Source organism: Hemitrygon akajei, chromosome 32 (genome assembly GCF_048418815.1).
Source record: "Hemitrygon akajei chromosome 32, sHemAka1.3, whole genome shotgun sequence".
Taxonomy (NCBI): domain Eukaryota; kingdom Metazoa; phylum Chordata; class Chondrichthyes; order Myliobatiformes; family Dasyatidae; genus Hemitrygon; species Hemitrygon akajei.
This window is the reverse complement of record NC_133155.1, coordinates 28,021,435-28,043,208: the sequence shown is the minus strand read 5'-3', so window position 1 is coordinate 28,043,208 and position 21,774 is coordinate 28,021,435. Positions and strand designations below refer to the sequence as shown.

At 40.8% G+C, this 21,774-nt stretch overlaps 1 protein-coding gene across 2 annotated transcripts; it reads left to right on the top strand.

Annotated features, from left to right (window-relative positions):
• The first annotated feature begins 232 nt into the window (after nucleotides 1-232).
• airim (AFG2 interacting ribosome maturation factor) lies at nucleotides 233-20,276 on the top strand. 2 transcript variants are annotated; one of them, XM_073034570.1, is made up of 5 exons: nucleotides 233-687; nucleotides 14,133-14,423; nucleotides 15,487-15,666; nucleotides 16,966-17,084; nucleotides 18,336-20,276. In XM_073034570.1, the coding sequence occupies exons 2-5, from the start codon at nucleotides 14,143-14,145 to the stop codon at nucleotides 18,383-18,385; spliced, it is 630 nt and encodes a 209-aa protein (XP_072890671.1). In that variant the 5' UTR covers nucleotides 233-687; nucleotides 14,133-14,142; the 3' UTR covers nucleotides 18,386-20,276. The 2 variants fall into 2 exon arrangements, with proteins under 2 accessions (XP_072890671.1, XP_072890670.1); XM_073034569.1 differs by lacking the exon at nucleotides 233-687 and adding an exon at nucleotides 7,815-7,868.
• Nucleotides 20,277-21,774: the final 1,498 nt, after the last annotated feature.

Genomic DNA, 21,774 nt, shown 5'->3' with positions numbered 1-21,774 from the left:
AGGCGCTTCCACTACTGCCCAATCACAGCCTGGGCAATGACATCCAATCACGGCCGGCCGGCTCAGGAATGACCAATCATTGATGCCAACTGTTTTAGGAAAGCCCAATCACAGTCGGGCTCGTTTAAGAGTAGCCAATCGCAAACTTTATTGACTCAATGCTGACGACTCGGCTGGCTTAGCGATGGCCAATCACAGATCGGCGTGGAATTCTGAAAAGGATACACACTGTTGAACTACGTAAAGTTTAGCGACTACTTAGAACTACTTAGTCGGGTTTAGTAAAGGGAGATCTACGTATGATGCCTTTCTACCACTGGGAAATGATATCCGGAAAGCTCTAACAGTATCAGTGGGCTGCAGTGCTTTTGGACATGGAAAATCCCAGGAATACATACAAACACCAACTATTGAGCACAGCTACATGAAATGCTGTCATAAGAAAGCAGCATGCGTCATCAGAGGTCTCCACCTCCGAGGTCATCCTCTCTTCTCCCTGCTTCCATCAGGTAGATGGTACAAGAGCCCCAGGACTCGCACCACCAGGTTCAAGGACAGTTCAAGGTTCAAGGATACTACCCCTCAATCGTCAGGCTCTCGAACAAAGGGGGATAACGACACTCACTTGCCCCATCATTAGGATATTTTCCACTTTAAGGACTCTTTGTCTCATTTTCTCATGTTACTGTAAGTTATGTCTATTTATTTATATTTGCATTTGCACAATTTGTTGCCTTCTGCACTCCACTCGATCTTTCATTGATCCTGTTGTGGTTACAATTCTATTGAGTTGCTGAGTATGCCCACAGGAAAATGTATCAGGGTTGTATTGAATTGAATATAGGGTGACATACATTACTTTGATAATAAGATTTGCTTTCACGTTGACTGATGTCATCTACTGCTGGAAGACCAACTCTGTGAAAGGAGCACTTTAGTCTCAGAATCAGATTTGATATAACCATCTTCTACAAGGTGAAATTTATTATTACGCAACAGCAGTACAATGCCAAGACAAAGTACAATGAGATTTACATGAAGATCTTATTTTCTGCTTGGCATTGCTTCCTGCAAGTGCCCTAAGTCAGGTACAAAAAGGGAATAATGAAGTTGTGCTATTGGTATTGGTTAATTATGTCACATATACCAAGATTCACTGACAAGCTTTAATTGCGTACACAAATTATCAAATCATTACACAGTGCATTGAGCTAGAATAAAATAAAGTAATAACAATGCAGAATAAAGTGTAAAAGCTACCAAAAGAGTACACTGTAGGCAAAGGATTAAATGCAAGATCATAACAAAGAAGATTGTGAGGCCAAGCATCGAGGTTATTGTCCAAGGGGTCTATTCGAGAGCCTGATTACTGTGGGATAGAAGCTGTCCTTGAGTCTGGTGGTAGGTGCTCTCAAGCTTTGGTATCTTCTGTTCGATGGGAAAAGGGAGAACAAGGGTACCTGGGGTGGGTGGGATCTTTGGTTATGCTGGCTGCTTTACTGAGGCAGCAAAAAGTATAGACAGAGTCCATAGAAGGAAGGCTGTGATGTAGTGAGCTGCGTCCACATCTCTCTGCAGTGTCTTGTGGTGGTGTGCAGGTCAGTTATTATACCGGGCTATTATCCATCCAGACAGAACGCTGGATAAAAATTGGTAAGAGTTGACGGGAACGTGTTGAATTTCTTTAGCCTGCTAAGGAGGTAAAGGCATCGGTGGCCTTTATTGGCCATGATATCATTCTCTCCCCGAAAGCAGGTACCAACTCAAGACCAACCACTGCCTGACTAGTGATTAAGAAAAAGAGTCTTTGAAGACCATGAACTACAGTCCAAAGAAAACTTTTGTCTATCAGCAGTTGTCCTTCTTACATTACTATATGAAGCTGAATCATAGACCATGGACAGTAGACACCTGAAAGCCCTGGAACAATACCACCAGAGTCTTATGAAAGATTTTGAGGATCAGCTGGAAAGACTGGCGCACTAACTCGAAGAAGTAACATGAAGAGCATTTTCACCACGATAAGCAACGGCAGCTCTGATGGATAGATTATGTCATCTGGATACTTATCTCGCAGCTCCCCAAACAGATCCTTTACTCCTATTTGAAGGAAGGTCAGTGAGCCCCTGGTCAACAAAGGAAACACATGAAAAGTAATCAAAATCAAGCTGAACAAATTGAACGTTATATCTAAAACCGGGGAAGACATTGCACTCAATCGATACACTTGCAGTGGAGCTGCAGACCAGTATTTTATACAGGATTAACATAAACATTTTATTTTTGGGTTCTTAGATCCATGTGTGATTCTACTCAGCGTGCCACAGCAAACAATCTGCTGGAAGAACTTAAAGAGTTAAGCAACATTGTGGGAGATAAGGAAATGTCGATGTTTCAGGTGACAGGTGAGAAAGGAGTCCGAGGTGATTGGTGGGCTAAGGAGAGGTGTAAGATGACAGGTGGGTTATCCTGTATAAGGGAAAGGAGCAGGGGTGGAGTGGCAGGTGAATGACAGATGAAGGCAGACAGAGAAAAGATTCCAGCTTCTCCAGACTCTTGTGTCAACTTGACCCATTGCTTTCAAGGCTTAATGCTCGCTTACACCAAGGTCCCTCTTGTCATGCACACCCTGCACTGTACCTTTAACTCTTTCTGGCTTCTCACTCTCCTTTCTGCCACTTCACACTTCTCTGAACCAAATTTCACATTGCCATTAGGCAACATGTTCTGAAGACCTCCAGACCTAGGATCTTTCTGGATGTTCTTGAGCTCTCTAATACCTAGTGAAAGGTATCACACCATGACTCAATTACAAGTGAATAGGCCTCATTCCAGGGTGAGCATATGTAATGAAAATACTGTGAAAACGTGTCCCTTGATCTTTTCTGATTCAGCAGCATGAGGAATTCACAAAGGAGCCACTGAAACACGTATTCAGGGTTATAAAAATTATCTTATTAAAGCAATATAAAGAATAAATAATGAAAGACAAATGGTTAGTGAAGTTGTAAAAGAAACAAAATAATACTTATCAACCAATCAATGAGCCACACGACATAATATAATGCTAGAGGGAGCCATAAGTGTCCAACAGCTTTTCCATTTTCTCTCTCAAAGTCCTTGTTTCTACCTGCAACTCTTAACACTAATCGTAACCCATCCTAAGAGAAGGTTCCCATTCACAGGAAAAAATTGCCCCTTTTTAATACCCTTCAAGACCCCACGCCCTAATATTTTCTTGTGGGACAATACCAAGCGGTATCTGCATCAGCAGAATGATGGTCCCTTTTTCAGACAACATGTTTTCTACCATTATGTACTTTCAGACCTGTACACTATTATTCACACTAAGTTCTCAAAACATTGTTGTGGACTGGTTCCCTTGTACTTTCTGAAAACATTCTCAATTTCCAAGCTAACACCATTTAGTCATACAAATTTCCATTTCTAACATATATTCTAGCATATACCAAAGAGGAATCAAATTTGTTTCTTCCTTTGCAGCATTCACCCCATGTTCTCTCGGCACAGACTCTCTCCACCCCACTAATAAAGAGGGTACATATCTCAGTAAGTGATCTTCCTGATTCACGAAACCTTGATATTGAAGACAATCAAGTGGATTGCTTTCTGAGTCATAAGTGTCTGTATTATATATTGGTGTTAAGTGTTGAGGTTCTTCTATAATGTGCAGTTTTCTGGGGAGATTGAACACTGCCTACATGCCACAGATTGGAAGAGTGAGTGGCAAAATTGTTCTCTCTAAATATGTCAACACAGTCAACTCTTCCTGGAGTGCTCACCTTGAAAAAGTTCAGCTCCACTCCCAAAAGAGCAAATGCTCCTCACCACCTTATGTCAACCTGTCACATCTTCAGGTCATGCACTCAGGGACGTGTGTTCATATTATTTTGTGACTATATGTACTGTATTTTGCACCTTGACCACAGAGACCCCAATGTTTCATTTAGCTGTATACATACGTATGGCTAAAGCTGAACCCGAAATGAGTTTCTGCTTCTCTCATCTTGTTCACTGTCATTAGCATTTTTCTGGTGTTTTTCTTCTATTTTATAAGATGCCTACTGAAATTTACTTCCACATTCAGATCTCCCACCCGCTCCCATCGACTTTTTCTTAATGGATTCCAATTGAAATTCCATCCTGTATATTTTGGATCCACCTATGATTACAGTTATTGAGATATTCGCTATTCCTGTCATCCTGGGATTCAAGTGTCGCCACGTGGATGCTCTTTCATGTCCTCTTTTGCCACATTTAGTTTTTTAAAAAGAAAACTATTTTCCTTTCTTTCAAGTTTAAGGATTGCAAACTTCAACAACATAAGGATCATAATACCCTTCTCATCTACCATCCTTTCTTCCATTCCTTTTATACTAATAACATCAGCACTTACTGTTTCTGTTACCCCATTTGAGCTTTAACTCTCTGACCCAGAACAGTCAATGTTCAGTTTAATGTTCATGCTTACCTGAGAAGCAATAATCTGTGGTCATAGTGAAAGGGGAATTATGGCAAGGGTTCAGATTTTGTAGGGTAGAAGTCTGCATGCCATAAAACACCAGCAGACCCCCTCCTAGTTAACAAATGTATTGCAATTATATGGAAGGTCCATTTTAACTGAAGTACTGTGGGCTGTTTTATTGGTTCAGAGTCCTGGTGTGTGACTCTCTCTCTCCACAGATCCTGCCTAACCTGCTGAGTTCCTTCAGCACTTTGTCTATTCTCTATTCTTACTCCGTTTTCCAGTCCATTTCCACATTCATTCAGGACATTTCTGATGCCAGAAGCCACCATGAAAGTCTAACACATCTGCATCCCCATTTCACAAAAGCCCATCCTGCAATCCCTTTGCTTTTTCTTTGAACAGCTCTGCCAAACCCCTTTTTCCATCACTACCCTCCTTCCTGTTGCTAAATGTATTTTCAGACTGGATAATTCCCTAGCAATTCTGTTCCCTTCTTCCAACTAATAGGTATGGTTAGGAGAAAATATATTGGTCCAAGCTCTAGACCTATAGGCAATGCAGTGGGTGCAAGCGGCTCCAAGCAGGTACAGGTGATTCAACACCTGTCTTTCCAGATAAAGCTGAGGCTCATTTTCACTTCTTCCAGCCTAGTTTACCACATCCAGAATTCACAATCTTGTCCAGTGAGGAAACCAAACTCAGACTGGGTGACACGTGATGCAGATCTTGTAGATTGTCTTGTAGATCAACTACATTCACTATGAAGGGCTGATATTGAATTTCTAGGAACAGTGGAAAAGAGCAACACCTTATAAATTGTCTGGGTCTTTTACAACACAATAGTATGAATACTGAGTATTTCAGTTTAATTAAACACCTTTTTTCCTTTACTTTCTACTTTCCGTCTCCCTTTTTTATACTCTCTTCCTTTAAGTTCCCCCAGTCATCCCATTTTTACCCCCTTCCCATTTGCATCTTCACCCTTGTCCATTTCCCTCTTCTGGCTTCATCCACTTACTTCTAACATAGGTACCTCCCGCCACCACCCACCCTTTTGGTTCCAACGGTTGTCCACCTCTACCTTCTCTGACAGCTCGGAGCCTGTACTCGCTGGAGTTTAGAAGAATGAGAGTGGATCTCGTTGAAACCTATTGAATATGTTAAGGCCCAGATAGAGTGGGATGTGGAGAGGACATTCCTATCGTGGGGGAGTCTAGCATCGGAGGGCACAGCCTCAGAATAGAAGAACAACTCATTAGAACAGAGGAGGATTTTCTTTTGCCAGAGGGTGGTAGACCTGTGGAATTCATTGCCACAGGTGGCTGTGGAGGCCAAATCATTGGGTGGAGGTTGATAGGTAGAAGGCAGGAGAATGGGGTTGACAGGGTTAATAAATCAGCCATGATGGAATGGCACAATAGACTCAATGGGCTAAATGGCCCATTTTTGTGCTTATGTTTAATGGTCTCATGGTATATTTTCACCTCCTTTATTTATCCAAATCCAGTACTGTTAGTACATCAAGTTCATGGTTATTTCCCGGCTGCAGCTGTCTTCCATTTTCATACCCTCCTTGCCCCACCTTTCTTCATCTGTTTCAGTACATCTCAACCTGTCCCGATCTAGCCTTCAGCCACGATCTTCCAACTCCACCCCAGCCCTCCACCTCGACCTGCCTGTCACCTCGCATCCCTTCTTTACATTTCCTTTCCTCTCACAGATGCTGGTTGACCTACTGAGTTCCTTCAGCAGTTCAGAGTTCAAAGCGAGTTTTTGAGGTATACTCTGAGATTCGTTTTTTTTGCAGGCGCTCACAGTAAAACAAAGAAGTACAATAAAATCTATGAAAAACTGCACACAGACTGACCAACAGCCGATGTGTAAAAGAAGATAAACAGTGCAAATACAAATACTGCAAATCAATAAATGACATCGAGGACATGAGTAGTAGAGTCTTTGAAAGTGAGACCATAGGTTTATGATGGAGATGGAAGGTGTCATGTTGGCTGTTATTGTTGAGGTATATTTCCATAAGACCATAAGATCATGTGAATGCATTTCTGATGGCCGCCACGTCTGAAGCTACCGTCCAGTTTCCATTGTATCAGAATGTCGAGGAATGGGAGGTAACCATTCCATTTCCATCGTAAATTGAATGTTTGGATGTATGCTGTAAGCATTTAATGACCACACTGTCTCCCTTTGTTGGGGGCTGTGAATCACATCACAAATTCGACCAACTTCATAAAAACGATAACCAGCATCCAGCTGACCCCGGAAGACATAATGGGGAGTTTCAACATGGTGTCCCTGTTATTGAGAATTCCCTTGAAGGACAGCTTGGTCATCCTGCAGTCAAGGTTTTATGAGGGTACCATTGACCTTTTTGAACACGTCGATGATAGGAACCACTATGAACAAACTGGCGGAGTGGGCATGGGATTGCTGTTGTCACACGCTACTGCTAATTTTGACATGAAGGAACTTGAGGAGACAGAACACTGAGTTCATCGCCCTTACACCCAAATGCTACTTCAGATACATTGCTGACACCTTCCTAGTGTGGACTCCAGGCACTCGAACATTTCCAAGACCATCTGATCAGCATACATCCAAACACTCAATTTATGATGGAGATGGAAAAAGATGGTTGACTCCCAGTTCTGGATTTATTTGTTATACTGTGTACACTTTGTCCTCTATCTCCAGGTCAACTCTGAACTTCCCTCATATTCCTCCTCCTGACCACCTCTCCCAAAACTTACAGTGTCTCCTAACAGTGTCCTTTTTTATCTAACATTACAGTAAATGTTCCCGTCTCCACAAATGCTGCCTGAACTGCCGAGTACTTACGGCATTTTCTGGTTTATATCACCAGGGTGACTGAGAAATCTTTACATTTGTAACCACATTTGACTGGGATTAAGAGAGAAGTCACGGACCAATCCGGCGCCTGACTATAATCCCTCTGACCAATAACATAGGGCATCGCGCTGTTCTGGTTACGCATTCAACATATTAGCCAACCAGAATGCACAGGCGATTCACAGCCACTCAGTGCACATCCCTCTCCAATCGCAGTCGAACCTGGTGCCGTTTCTGCTCAAAGAGCCAATCACAGTGATTCTACCTCCGCAATGTCAATGGGTTTATAAACAACGAAGTATTTTTGAACCTCCCTTATTAAAAGTGAAATTAACTTTATTGAGTATGTATTTCTAATTATACTGTCAGGTTGAGTTACAAGTTCGCATTTTAACAAATAAATTCGCCTCTGCTTTTAACCTGGCAAGGCACGACGGGAGTTGTAGTCCTTATTGGGTGTTGTGCATGCGGTTTCGAGTTGAGGATAACATGCTGCCGGTGGGATGTGGAGCAGGTATTTGTGTTGCGGAGCCAATGGTTCTGCCCAGACAACATAAGTCTGGTCTTGACTATTGACCCCGTTGTTCTGAAGGGCCTGTTTCCCCTCTGTTAACTCAGTAATGTGCACAGCGGGGCAGAATAGTTGCACCGATAGGAAGTGGGCCAGAATCAGGTTTAATTTCACCGGCATACGTCGTGAAATTTGCATGTACTCTAGCAGTTATTCCTCATCTCTAATTGTCCTACTACTATAATCTTGGCGGTAACACCTACTGGCACCATTCAAAAATTGACGCAATTAGTGGTTATAGTAATAGCACGAGGTTATGGCAAATAATAGTTATTACTACTAGTTTTAATAAGGAGTGGGGAAGAGGAGCAGAATTTCAGGTCTGTGACACTGTCAGATTTGGTAAAGTGAATATACAGATTGGTTGTAAATTACAGAAAGGGAAGGATAGAATAATGAGAATATCTGTGAGAGTGAGAGGTGTTTATCTATTGAGCAACCTAAACTTAAAGGGTCTCGGCCCGAAATGTTGACTGTACTCTTTTCCATAGATGCTACCTGGCCTACTGAGTTCTCCCAGCATTTTGTGTGTGCGGCTTAAATTAAACTTAAGTTTTGCTTCATGCCTGCAAGCTTTGTGGCAATTTGCCCTGCTGTATGATTAACTGAAACCAAGGCTTTGGGCTACTCCTGTTGCTCAGGGATTCTGGTCTGTGTTCTCATTTTGGTTCAGGACGCTGCTGTTTGCATGATTTGTGTCCCTCCCCACCCCCTTTCCTTGCGCATTGGGTGCTGGTCTTTTAAAAATTGGGTTCTTTTTTGAGTTTCTTGCATGGTGGCTGCTTGTAAGCAGACAAATCTCAAGGTTGCGAAATTAATGCATTCATTGATAATATATGTACTTTGAATCCTTTGCTCGATTTAATGCGGCAGTTAGGTGGAGAACATGGCCCTTTATTCATCAAAGTTGTGACGAGGACAGTTAGAAATATGTTGAAAATCAGGAATCATCTCAGTAGTCATTCTGGTTTACATGGATTGTGGTGACCCTATAGTTTTGGAGTGAACATAATATAAGTTGAAAAAAAAACAAATATACAAATCTGAAATGAAAGCAAAATGCTGAAATCTTTATTTCTCCACTTTCTTTAAAGTTTTCATATTTCTAACAAAGTATGTCTAACAGAGATTTGATAATGAGGAACATACAATCTCTGCTTTTCATTACCATCGTAAAACAATGAGCCATTTTAATAGTTTTATTAATTTCTTGCAATATGTAGTGATTTCTATGTCAAGATCCCTTGGCCCTTTAACTTTATGCAGAGTTATTATTCAATATATGCTGTCCATAATATTGCTTTGAAAATTTGACCTAACACTTGACTCTTTTGAAATCCACATATCAATTAAAAGTAGATTTTAATTTTCTGTATCAGGTTTAATATCACTGGCATATGTCATGAAATTCATTGTTATGGGGCAGCAGTAAATTTCAATATATAAAAACTAACAAGTATATATTAAAAATTTAATATAAATTTAATTTAATATTAATTAAATTAAATAGATAATCTTGTAGCCAGCCTCTTTCCCCTACCCCACCTTTTTATTTTGGCATCTTCCCCCTTCTTTCTCAGTCCTGAAGAAGGGTCTCAGCCCAAAATGTCAACTGTTTGTCCATTTGTATGGATGCTGCCTGATCTGCTGAGTCCCTTCAGCATTTTCTGTGTGTTGCTTTGTATTTCCAGCATCTGAGACTTCCTTGTGTATAAAATTAAATAAGTAGTGCAAAGAGGAAAAAAATCAGTGAGGTAATGTTCATGGGTTCAATGTCCATTCAGAAATTGGATGGCAGAGGGGAAGAAGCTGTTCCTAGATTATTGAATGTGTGCCTTTGGACTCCTGTGCCTCTTCCCTGATGGTAGGAATGAGAAGAGGACAAGTTCTGGGTGATGGGGGTCCTGAATGATGGATGCTTCCCTTTTGAGACATTGCTCTTTGAAGATGCCTGGATGCTGGGGAGGCCAAAGCCCATGATGGAGCTGAACTTGCTGCAGTTTATTTTGATCCTGTGCAGTCACCCCCCCCCCCCCCCCTCCCCATACCAGATGGTAATGAAGCAAGTTAGAATGCTCTTTATGCTTAAACTGTATCTCTGCAAACGCCTAATTAAATATTGCCATTGTTGTGCCTTCTTTGTAACTGCATCGATACATGGGGCCCAGGATAGACCCTCAGAGATATTGACACCAAGGAACTTGAAATTGTTCTCCCTTTGTTTGTGATTGCCTCATTTGACGTCATCACTCCAATTCTCAATCCAAGTTGTTTATTATTGTGAAGGTTGTTTCTTGTTGAACGTGACTTCCCTCTTGATAGTCATTGTAACTGCACTGTTACTGCTTTCTGTTCTGTAACTTTTCTGTTTCTGTTTTCACTTTCTGTTTACTTTTCTATAGTTAACATGCTATACTGATCCACTGATAATAAACATCTTGATTTGGTCACAAATTTACTAACCAGCAAATTGTTGCAATTTATTTTGGAAAAGTGCAATAAATTGTAGCTAATCTTTCACCCAAGTCCCCAGCATTTCTTGATATCTTTACTAATTTCTTCAGTAATTCTTTATTGTAGTTTTAATACATGTGAATAAAATCCATTTGTTGCACGACCTTTATTGTACCACTTTGTATTTTTTATATCAGTTTTCTATCTTGACTACAGTTGTATCTTATTAATCTCTTCTAATTCCATCCACCTTGTTCTGTGTTAGACTCTGAACCAGTTTGATTAATCAGAATTTTGGTCGTTTTGTTCTTAGTTACTTTCAAGCATTCAAGTATTAGAGATCTATCCTATTAAGATTCTTGCTCATCTAATTGTATTCCTATTGCATTGTTAAGGTTTCCATTGACATTAAGCTAAGTATTCAATAGTCTCTTAGATATCTTTCTCCCTTTTTGACTGAAGGAATAATGTAATTTCTACACATGCCCCTTGGCATCTTTTTCTTTTAAACTTTTGTTTCTTTAAGAGCCTGTCTTGCTCTTTCTCCTGTAACCTTTGGTATCCAAATGCATTTAGACTAGTGATTTTTTTTTTGCTTTAAATTGAATAAATTTGAACATTTATTTCACCCTTCCTATTTGAGTAACCTTACTTTGTTAATCTGTTCATACCATTATTGTCTCACAAGTAAGCATCAAGCCAGACTATTCAGACTGTTACTATCCATTTACCTTGTGCTTTTCTTACTGCTCGTGGTCAATTGTCATTAATCTTTGGGTATATATATTTAAGTACCGTAAAAGGGTGAATATTTGCATGTATGGTTCATTATTTTGAGAACTTACTCCTAGAGATGAAACAGGATGAAAAATATCCATATTTTACATGGTGCAATACAGATGTGTTTGATATTTGATCTAGAACGATAAAACAGTACAGGCCTTACAACCCACAATGTTGTGCTGACCTTTTAACCTACTCTAAAATCAATCTAACCCTTCGTTCCCATGTAGCCCTCTATTTTTCTTTCATGCATGTGCTTTTCTTAAAGTCTCTTAAATGTCCTTAATGTATCTAATTCTACCACCACCCCTGGCTGCACCCACCACCCTCTATTTAAAAAAAATACCTCTGACATCCACCTTATACTTTCCTCCAATCACCATAAAATTAATGCCCTTTTGTCCCTTTCTAGATATTCTATGTCCCTTGTTAAGTTCCTTCCTGGCTATTCTGACGAGCTTTGTCTGATTCTTGCTTCCTAACCTAAAGTAAGCTTCCTCCTTCCTGTTGACTAGATGTTCCACATCACTTGTCAATCATGGATCCTTCACCCTGCCGTCTTTTGCCTGCCTGAATGGTACAGACTTATCCAGAACTCCATGCAAGTTCTCCCTAAACATCTCCACATTTCTGTTTTGAATTTCCCTGAGTACATTTGTTCCCAATTTGTGCTACCAAGTTTTGGGCGAATAGCATCATAATTCACCTTACCAGTTTTCCAAACTTTTCAAAACAGTCTGCTCCTATTTCTGTCCAAGGCTCTGGTAAAGATTAGGAAGCTGTGGTCACTGTCTCTGAAATGCTTTCCCACTGGGAGATCTGCCGAGTGTCAGGTCCAGTGTAGACTCTTCCTTCAGTTCACTTGTTCACATATGTCAGGAATCCTTCCTGGCCTCACCAAATAAATTGTGCCCCATCTAAACTATTTGCATTAAGGAGGTGCGAGTCAGTATTAGGGAAGTTGAACTCAACCATGCAACAACCCTGTTATTTTTGCACCTTTTCAAAATCTGCCTCCTCATCTTCTCCTCAGTGTCTTGTTTCTGTTGGCGTCTAGAATACTCCCATTCATGTGATTACGCCCTTCCTGTTTCTGACTTCCAACCACACTGACTGAGTAGACGATCCCTCCACAGCGTCCACCCTTTTTGCAGCTGTGATACTGTCCCTGATTAGCAATGCCTCTCCCCCACCTCCTTTACCTCCCTCCCTGTCCCTTTTGAAATGCCTAAACCACAGACAATCCAGCAGCCATTTCTGTGCTGTGAGAGCCAAGTCTCTGTCATGGTCACAACGTTATAGTTCCATGTACTGATCATTGTTCCTGATATTTCTCACATTCAAGTAGACAGATTTCAACTGACTGCATATATGCCTATCCTTCCTGATAGTCTCTTTTATACGTTGCATTTACCTTTACACCAACTGTTCCATCCTCTGACTTGTCACTCTGTTTTCTACCCCCTGCTGACCTAGTTTACATCCTCCCCGATAGCTCTAGTGAACCTGTTCTCAAGAATATTGGTGCCTCTTGAGTTCAGTATTAACCCTTTTATACAGGTTATGCCGTCCCCAAAAGAGATCCCAATGACCCACACATCTGAAACCTTCCTCCACTGCACCAATTCCTCAGCCTTATGGTAAAGAAATCAAATTATTGCCAGTGTACTATTAAAGATCAAAGTTCAATGTACATTTAATATCAAAATATGTACACTATGCAGCCTTGAGATTCATCTCCTTACAGGTAACCACAACACAAAGAAATCCAAAAGGACCGTCAAACACTGATGTGCAGGGGGAAAATGAACAAATCATGCAAGCTATGAAAGTAAGCAGATAAACATTCAGAACTGAAGTTCACGAGAGTGAGTCCTCAGCCACGAAGCCAGTCATCATTGCACCCAATTCAGGAGCCGATTAGTTGCAGGCCACAGCCTCCGTTCATTGCTGAGACGAGCAAACTTCGCCCCTCATCTTTGGCCGTGACACTCTGAACCATTCAGTCTGGCTTGGCCAAACTTGGGTCATTTCTCACTCTCAGAGCCAGGCCCTGGTGCTTCGATACACGTTTGGGCCCAAACCCCACTGCCTGGACTTGACCTGTACACATTGTGGTTAACACAGTGCTTTACAGCATCAGCAACCCGGATATACTGTTGGTAGTTTAATTGGTCATTGTGGATTGTCCTAAGGTTAGGTTGCGAGATTGCTGGAAGGGTCTACTGTGTGTTGTATGTCAATAAATTTAATTAATTAATTCAGCATGTGAGGAATAGCAGAAATGGGAGTGCACTAACATCCCGGTTTGAATAACAAATCACAATGGAGTAGCTTTGCATTGAACTAATGCCAGGTATTTATTGTACAATTGATGTAGAGCACTTGAATTAATTTTGACTTTCAGATTTTGTAAAATTAAATGGAATCTGCTGTTTTAGCTCATTTGACATCCTATTAATAATTCAAAAGGAAGTTTACATTAAGTAGCAACTTCATGACCTTGGTCCCAATCAAGTACTATTATTAATGATGTAGGTACTGCTGTGGCATGGTTTGGAGTATAGAATTTTATACTAAATTTGCATTAATCACTTAATGGAGTGTGAATTTAATTATTTCATTTAATTAAGACTTCATATGATTTAATTGGTAATGGGTAGCTAAATAGCAACAGAAGGACTGAATATGGAAGCATTGGTTGGTCAGATAGTATCGGTTGAGTGATGTGAGGGACTAACATTTATAGTGTTAGTCCTTTCAATTTATGATCTTTTGCACAAATGAAAAGTTTTGTTTAACTGTTTCATGTTTTTTAAAAAAGAAATAGGAAATAATCTATTACAGCCCGCCAATTGATGCATTAGCCAAGTATTTTCAGTTTTGGTCTACCTGAACATCTTCCTTACAGTCTAGGATATTTGTGCTTTTGCAGGTTGGATTATTTACTGTGCAGTTCTCTGTTTCTAGGTTACCGTAAATGAAACTAATGGCTCAGAAACAAGCATTGCTGGCTGTTCATCAGGCCTTGGAGAAATGCTTCCAGGTGATTGAGAAGCAGCAAAGTCTGTGGGACAGTACGCTGGTGGAATGCACTCCACTCCTGAGCTCGTTGAGTAACCTGGCTGAGCAACTCCAGGCATGCAACAAGGTTGACTTTAAGAATACTCCCTTTCGAGAATTCCCTGATCTGAAACACCGCCTGAAGTACAAACTTACCCAAGCAATGGAAATCAGCTTGGAAAAACTTGGAGAGAAAATGTACGCTGAGCTATTGATGATGAAGCAGTGTTGGAGTGTTTATTTGTGCAATTACTCTGTTGTGTTAATCTTGAAATTAGACTACTAAGCAAAGTAATCAGTTTGGTGAGGAACACTGATGTGCATGATCATTGAGTTGGAGAGAGTTACTGGCCTCCAATGTTCGGAGAAGCTGATCAATAACAGCAGTTGGAGGAGTCTCATTGGGAAAAGTTACATTTATTAGAGACTGTGCAAGCAAGTGATCCCATTTTGATTTAAATAAACGAAGGCCTGTTTGACGATACTAAAGAAAGCTTTGATCACAAGGCAGTATTTCCCCTGGAGAAATGTTCTCAAATTAATTTTCTTACTTTTATTGCTGTATTTCTCTTCAAAATGTTTATCTTGTTTTTGATTTATCGTTTCTGAAATTCTGGTCATACTTTAGTGCCCCAGATGTTGTTGATTAATAGTGATTAACTGCTCTTAAAAACCCAGGCTGGCCTGCGTGCTCTGGTTGAAGTTTCATAATTACTGCAAACTTGCATCTGGTTTTCTGGATCCTAAATGTGACACCGATAATTCTGGTTCCATTTTGGAGTAATTTACCTCTAGTTCGGAGGAATAGTACGTAGAAACAAAAGAGAAAGCACTGCAAATAGCAATTTTTTTGTCAACTGGTAATCTGTTTTTGGTAGTTGAAAGAGATTTATTGGCCTGAGTACTGAGCAAGTTCCTTCATAGTTAGATAAACATCTGACCTAAGGCACATACAATATGGTATTACCCTGGAGTTTTGATGGAACTCTGCACAGGTACTGAGTGAGGTTTCAAAATATATAACCTGACACTACTTGCAATTGCTAGATTAGACTATTTCACGATGCATCAAAACATAAAGTTAAAATGTAAATATTTGATTTTGAGTAACTTGTGGGCATTGTAATGAATTTCTGGTGGTACAGAATAAACTTATTCCTAATGAGTGGAAGGTGGAGACGGACTGCTTTTAAAAACTGTATTGTCCGGAAGGCTTTAATTGGGGTAGTAATTAATCAACTGGTTGTGCTTATCTTTTAAGGAATGTTCTGCAAAGGGTGTGTGACACAACGAGTAACCATGTGTCGACATGCTTCCAAATGTATGAGCTACATGCTGACACCATTGGTTTGGCTGCAGTCCTCGAGCGATCAAGTCTCGATCCTTCTGTGGCAGACATGCTGGAATGGCTTCAAGATATTGAGCGGTTTTACAAAAATCGGTATCCTTTTGCACGGCCACTTTGTTGAAAGGGCTTGTTGCTGCTTTGTAAGATCTAATTTCTCTGGTGTTTATGGTTTTGTAAACGCCAGGCTATTCCTTGAAGTATAAAGTCTGGAAAGCTTCATGGTAGTGTAGCTGTTAGAGCAAAGCTTTGCAACGCCAGCTGTAAGATCAGGGTTCAATTCCTCCCGCGAGTGAGAATGTTCACCCCATGACCGTGTGGGTTTTCTTGCGGTGGTCTGGTTTCCTTCCACATCTCAGAGACGTACAGGTTAGGGTTAGTGAGTTGTGGTGTTGGTGCCAGAAGTTTGGTGACACCAGCACAATCCTTGCTGATATAATTTGATTTGACCCAAACTGCATTTCACTGTGCTTTGATGTACGTGTGACAAATAATGTTAATCTTTCTGAGGAGCCTTGCTTATGAGATGTTTGGAATGAGGGCTGTAGGTGGTGAGATACAATGAACATATTTAGTACTGAGAAAAGGAATAGGTTCAAGCCAGTTGCTTCTCTCTCAATATAGAAATAGGGTGAAGGAGATTATCTCTGGAGTCAAATTTACTTTTGTTCTGCGTAGCTGGCTGCATCATGTGAGTAATTTTCTATTCTGGGAAATTCCTCAATAATGCAAGAGAAATTGTTCGATCCTAGCAAACTGTCTGCCTCTGTCTATAGCTTCCTACCATTGCTTGGGTTGTTCTTTGAAGTCTGCTTTGCATGTTTTTCCCATCTTTACACTGGAGCTTTCAGTTGTGGTTTTATCACACACAATCTCCTGTAGAGTTTTCATTACAAGCCTATCTTTGATCACATCACTGCTGATACTGTCAGTGAACACAGTCGAGAAGTGACTTGTGTATTTTGGGGATGGCTGTCACCCTCAAATCCCAATGGCGTCTTTAGGCAAGCCCACCGTAAACTGTGGGAATATACCAGTAATGGTTGTAACAGGGATCATCTCTGTCCCATTTTCAGGCCATTACAACATGTTTTTAGCAGACAGTGGACCCTCAAATTCACCCCTTTGCTTGTTTTTGTTCCTGTGCAGTATCTTCCCGCTCCCAACCAGGTACTTTGCTAACCAAAGCAGAAAATGCCGGAAGCATTCAGCAGGTGAGGCAGCATCTTTTCACGGAGTCATTCCAGCATTTTCAGATTTCTAGCATCTACAGCTTTTTAGCCAGACTTTCATCAGTAAGCTTAAGTTGTTGGTTATTGCAGATGAAAAGAGTGATAGAGTAACAATAGAAACAGGTGTTTTCTATCGCACTATTTTCGTTAACAATCATACAAGGCTTCTTGCCAAGAAAGTTTTACTTCAGAATATTAATTATGATAAACTACCAAATATTCAAGCTCTCCCGCAATCCTGGAACAGAATTAAAGAAGAGATGGATCAAGATTTGGTTCGAGGTAATTTGGGCTCGCTCCTTCATCCTGTGTGCATCTTGTGTTCATACAGCAGACAAAAGGTGTGGCAAGTTGGTTGGGTTACTGCCTCGAAACTGGGGAATATTTTTCAGTAAGGTAGTTGAAATAGCATTCGGAGCAAAATTTGGAGGACAGAATGGAGAAAGGTAAGAGGTTAAATCTGACGCCTAGTAGCAGTACCATGGAGTAATACAGCTTTAAAAGGGCTCAGAGTTCAAAGTAAAATAAATTTATTATCAAAGTACGTGTATATCACCATATACAACCCTCAGATAAGATGTCTTGCGGAAATATGCAGTAAATCCAAGAAACACAATTGAATCAATGAAAGACGGCACCCAACAGATCAGACAAATAACTTACTTGCTAAAGACAACTAACTCCAAATACAAAAGAAAAAATGAATAATAAAAAATAAATAAACAATAAATACTAAGAACATGAGATGAAGAGTCCTTGAAAGTGAGTCAGTTCAGTGACTGGGCGAGTGAAATTGGGTGAGGTTAGTTATCCCCTTTGGTTCAAGACCCTAATGGCTGAGGGCTAATAAGGTGCTTCAGCAATTTGGTTTAAATACTGTTGAGGCTTGATTTTTTTTCTCTGGCGTTTTCAGAAGTGACGTTTGTTATGTTTGCTTTCCCACTGCCCTCAGCCCATCTCAGTCAGACCTCCTCCCCTCTGCAACACCACCAGTATATTGACATGCTATCACTGTGTACAAGACCCTTTCACAATAGCCGTCTTCCTGCTGTCTCCTAAGGCAGATCACTCTCTTGAAGCCTGTATCAACCTCATTTGGGCCTTGCCCCAGATTGGGGGGGGGGGGGGGGGGGGAACAAACATCTTTGCCAGGGATTTGGAAATGGAAAAAAAGCTGGTAACAATTAAAACAACTAAGGTTGTTGGATTTTTGTTAAATATTATAATTACTGGGGTAGGAAATCTACTGGCCTTATTCACTACAGTCCTGTATGTGACTCCTTTCTCACATCAGAGTGGTTAACTAATAACCTTCAAGTCAAGCTGCACATGGATGGACTGTAAGTGCAAAGTTGGCAGAGGTGCTCGCGCTCTTCAGCTTGTAGACGGTGGGCTGGGGTGGAGTAAGGGAGAAACGAACCTTTTCACTTTTATTAAAATCAAATTGCTGAAGCGCCTTGAAACGGGTAGAAATACAATTGCTTGGCTTCGTTTTGTGACGAGAAGCTGACGTGGCTCTTTTATTTGATGCAGATACTCTACTGAAGGTGGCGTTCTTCATGGAATCCAGGCAAGGGTCCTAATCGATCTGAGGTTGTTCACTGGAGCTCTTGGATTTTGTTTTCTTTTTTATTTCCTTGTGGCAACACGTTCTGAAAGAGAAGCTGCTCGTCACGTACTGATGCAAAATGTGGCTTGGGAGTGACCTTACTTCCTCCATCTTGTCCTTGTTTAATTAAGCCTCAAGTGCAAGCATAGTTTGTACATTACCTCATTTTTAGAATATGTTTGTCATGTCCCTGCCCTATTAAATATACAGGTACCCTTATATTCTGATCGAGCTGGGGTGCTAGTACAATGAAGCAGGGTTGTGCCCATGATGTCACATGCAGAAAGGTATTTATATCTCACCCACAGTCCTTTTTGAAGCACGTTGTAGACTTCAGAATGTTAAGGGAACAGTGAGGTGGGAAGATGCCTCGGTATAAAAGCTCCATATCTTCAGAGGTGGTGAATGATGTTGAAGCAAAATGCCATGAAAGTACTGATGGGGGCAGTGTGGGATATTCATGTTCCCATTCAGAACCCGTGTTAGTGGTACACTGCAGTGCCCTCTAGAGTGGAGAGATCAGCTCTGTGCTACAGCATGAAAAACCCTTTAAGGTTTAGTATCTTTATGCTGCCAGGTTTCACAATGCAGTATACTAGTCCCATCGAACTAGTCCTATAGAATGGTTCTGTACAGTACAGGGCCTTCAGCCATGAAGCTATGCCAACTTGTGTAAACCTACTCCATGCTCGATCCAACCTTTCCCCTCTGCACAGCTTATAAATCTCCATTTCCGTCTAACTAGGTACAGTGGGCCTTCATTGCACATAGCTGTAAGAGTCATAAAGGTACAAGAGTCTCTGTATGTCCCTATTGTATCAGACTCTATCACCATCCCTGGCCATGTTTTCCAGGCACCTACCGTTCTGTGTAAACCATCTACTGTACCTCTGACATTTCTGAACTTTCTTTCACTCACCAGTTCCTCTGATATTGGCCATTGTTGCCCTGGGCAAAGGACGCTAGCTGTTCATTCTCTCTATGCCTCTCATAATCTTATACACCTCTGTTAAGTTGCTTCTCATCTTCTTTCACTCCAAAGAGAAATGACTTACCGGTAGTTTGCTCAGCCTTTCTTCATAAGGTATGCTCTCTAATCCAGGCAGTATCCTGGCAAATCTCTTCTGCATCCTCTAAAATTTTCACATCCTTCCTATCATTATGGGGAGAAGGCTGGAGAATGGGGTTGATCGGGGGGGGGGGAGGATCGGCCATGATTAAATGGCAGAGCGGACTTGATGGGCCAAATGGCCTAATTCTGCTCCTATGTCTTAATGGTCTTATAATGAGGTGACCAGAACTGAGCACAATGCTCTCTGTGGTCTAACCAGAGTTCAGACCACCAAGTAATGAAGACCAACACACCATATGTCTTCTTAGCCATGCAGCAACTTTGAGGGATCAGTGGACTTGGGCACCAAGATCCCTCTGGAGTTTAACAGTTGTTTCAAATGTTAAATTACTCCACTCCAAAGTTAGAGGCATTTTTGTCTGCAACAGACCTAAGAGCCTGATTAAGAAAGTGTGTAATGCTGTTCTTCAGTCACATTGTATTGTGATGCATCCTGCACATTGTGGCTCGACAGCAGCCCTGGGAGAGGCAGGATTTAGTGTGGTCATCGGAGGAAAGATATGTGGATTCAATTCTCGATTCTAACACATTCCTTTGTGCTGCCATTGGAAAAACTTTTCAGCCAAGTGTTTTGCCATTGTAGGTAAAGTAGAGGAAGAGTTATGTGAATTGTGCAAAAAAATGCATGGTGCAATATGTACGTTTACAAGGGCACAATTTTAGGAAATTAATACATTTGTAATTAAATGGAATCATTTTTATTTGATTTAATAAATCCCTTATTAACAATAGACTTAAGTTGCATTTCAACTTGTGTCTCTTTACCTGTTTACGCATGCTTGAGTGCGTGTATCTGTGTTTATAGAGAGATGGCATTGTGTAAATCACTTTCTTGTTGTAACAACCATTCTGGCTGGAACATGCAGTCATTAGAAAATTGTTAAAACATTTAGTCAAGAAGGCAACTTTAATATGCTAATATGATTAGAAACAAAGCTGAAACCATACGAGCATACTGAGTTTAGATCTTGAAAATATTTTTCCTGTAAATGGATTTGGGTCTAGTGCATTACTGATTTTGAATTGGTCACTATATGTTCATGAGACAGATACCATACAGTGGAGTTTTGAAGAGAGTTGGTAGAGATAGTGTGCTGCTACCACACCGTCAGGAAGCAGAGTTAAATTGCTATGAGGAAAAAAAGAACAGGCTAATGATTCTTGGAACTAATAGTGTAAGAGCACAAAGTTTTGTAGCAACCAAAATCAAAACAAATAGAATAGTGTGAAAACCCTGCTTGAACCATGCAATGCTCTGGTCAGGATGGGCATGTTTCACTGCCTCCTCTCAGCAACACTACCCAGAAAATATAAAACTTGTCACCAAGGGCTGAACCTCGTCGACAAACTTGTCAAAACATCACAGAGCACAGACAGAGCACTGGAACTCTGGCCCTTGTTTGCTGTGCTGCATCGTTCTCTATCTACTAGTCCTGCGGTCACCAGGTAATAGGTGTACACTTACGTGCGGCCATGTGGGTGGTGGTATTTAAGATTGCATGTGCTATGATTCAAATGTCTCTCTGAAGATGGGAAAAGGCTAACTTCACATCATATGAACTTACACATTTAATCAAACTGGCCACTGGGGATCAGCAGCCACTGTTATTAATATGCGTACAAAGTCACTATCGGAGGGATTTGTCCAATGTTGGTAAGAAATCCCTCATCACTGACTTGCTCATAAGCAGGTTCCTGGCTTTGACTTAACCCAAACATGATAGACAGCACTCAACAGAAATTGCACAGGTCAGGAGCAAATATAATATCTGCTCCACAAATGCTGAACCCACTGTATGATTGTGACCACAAATCCCAAGCTATGGTGCAAGTCCTTCACCCAGTAAAATGTGTTTTGGGATCTCATTTCTCCACTGGGGCTGAATCTTTCAGTCTAATTACAAGGACTATTTTTGCCTGGTAAGCATTTCCACAAATTGTGCAACAAGAGAACTCAGAGTATAAACAGGCTTTACAGAAATTAATTGAGTTTAATGCATGTGATTGGAAGACAATACACTCCCTTGTAATCCTGAGCGCTAGTCTGGACATTTTGGGCCAAATGGCCTTCTGCTGTGTGGACTATGAATATGTAGCTACTTACCATCTCAGGATTGACAGATTTGATATTCATTAAGACTTGCCATGCACAAAAGAAGGATAGAGTTTGGGTACGCTTATCAGCTGAGCTGGTAGCACTATTTACATTGTACCTCTGAATTAGAAGGCTG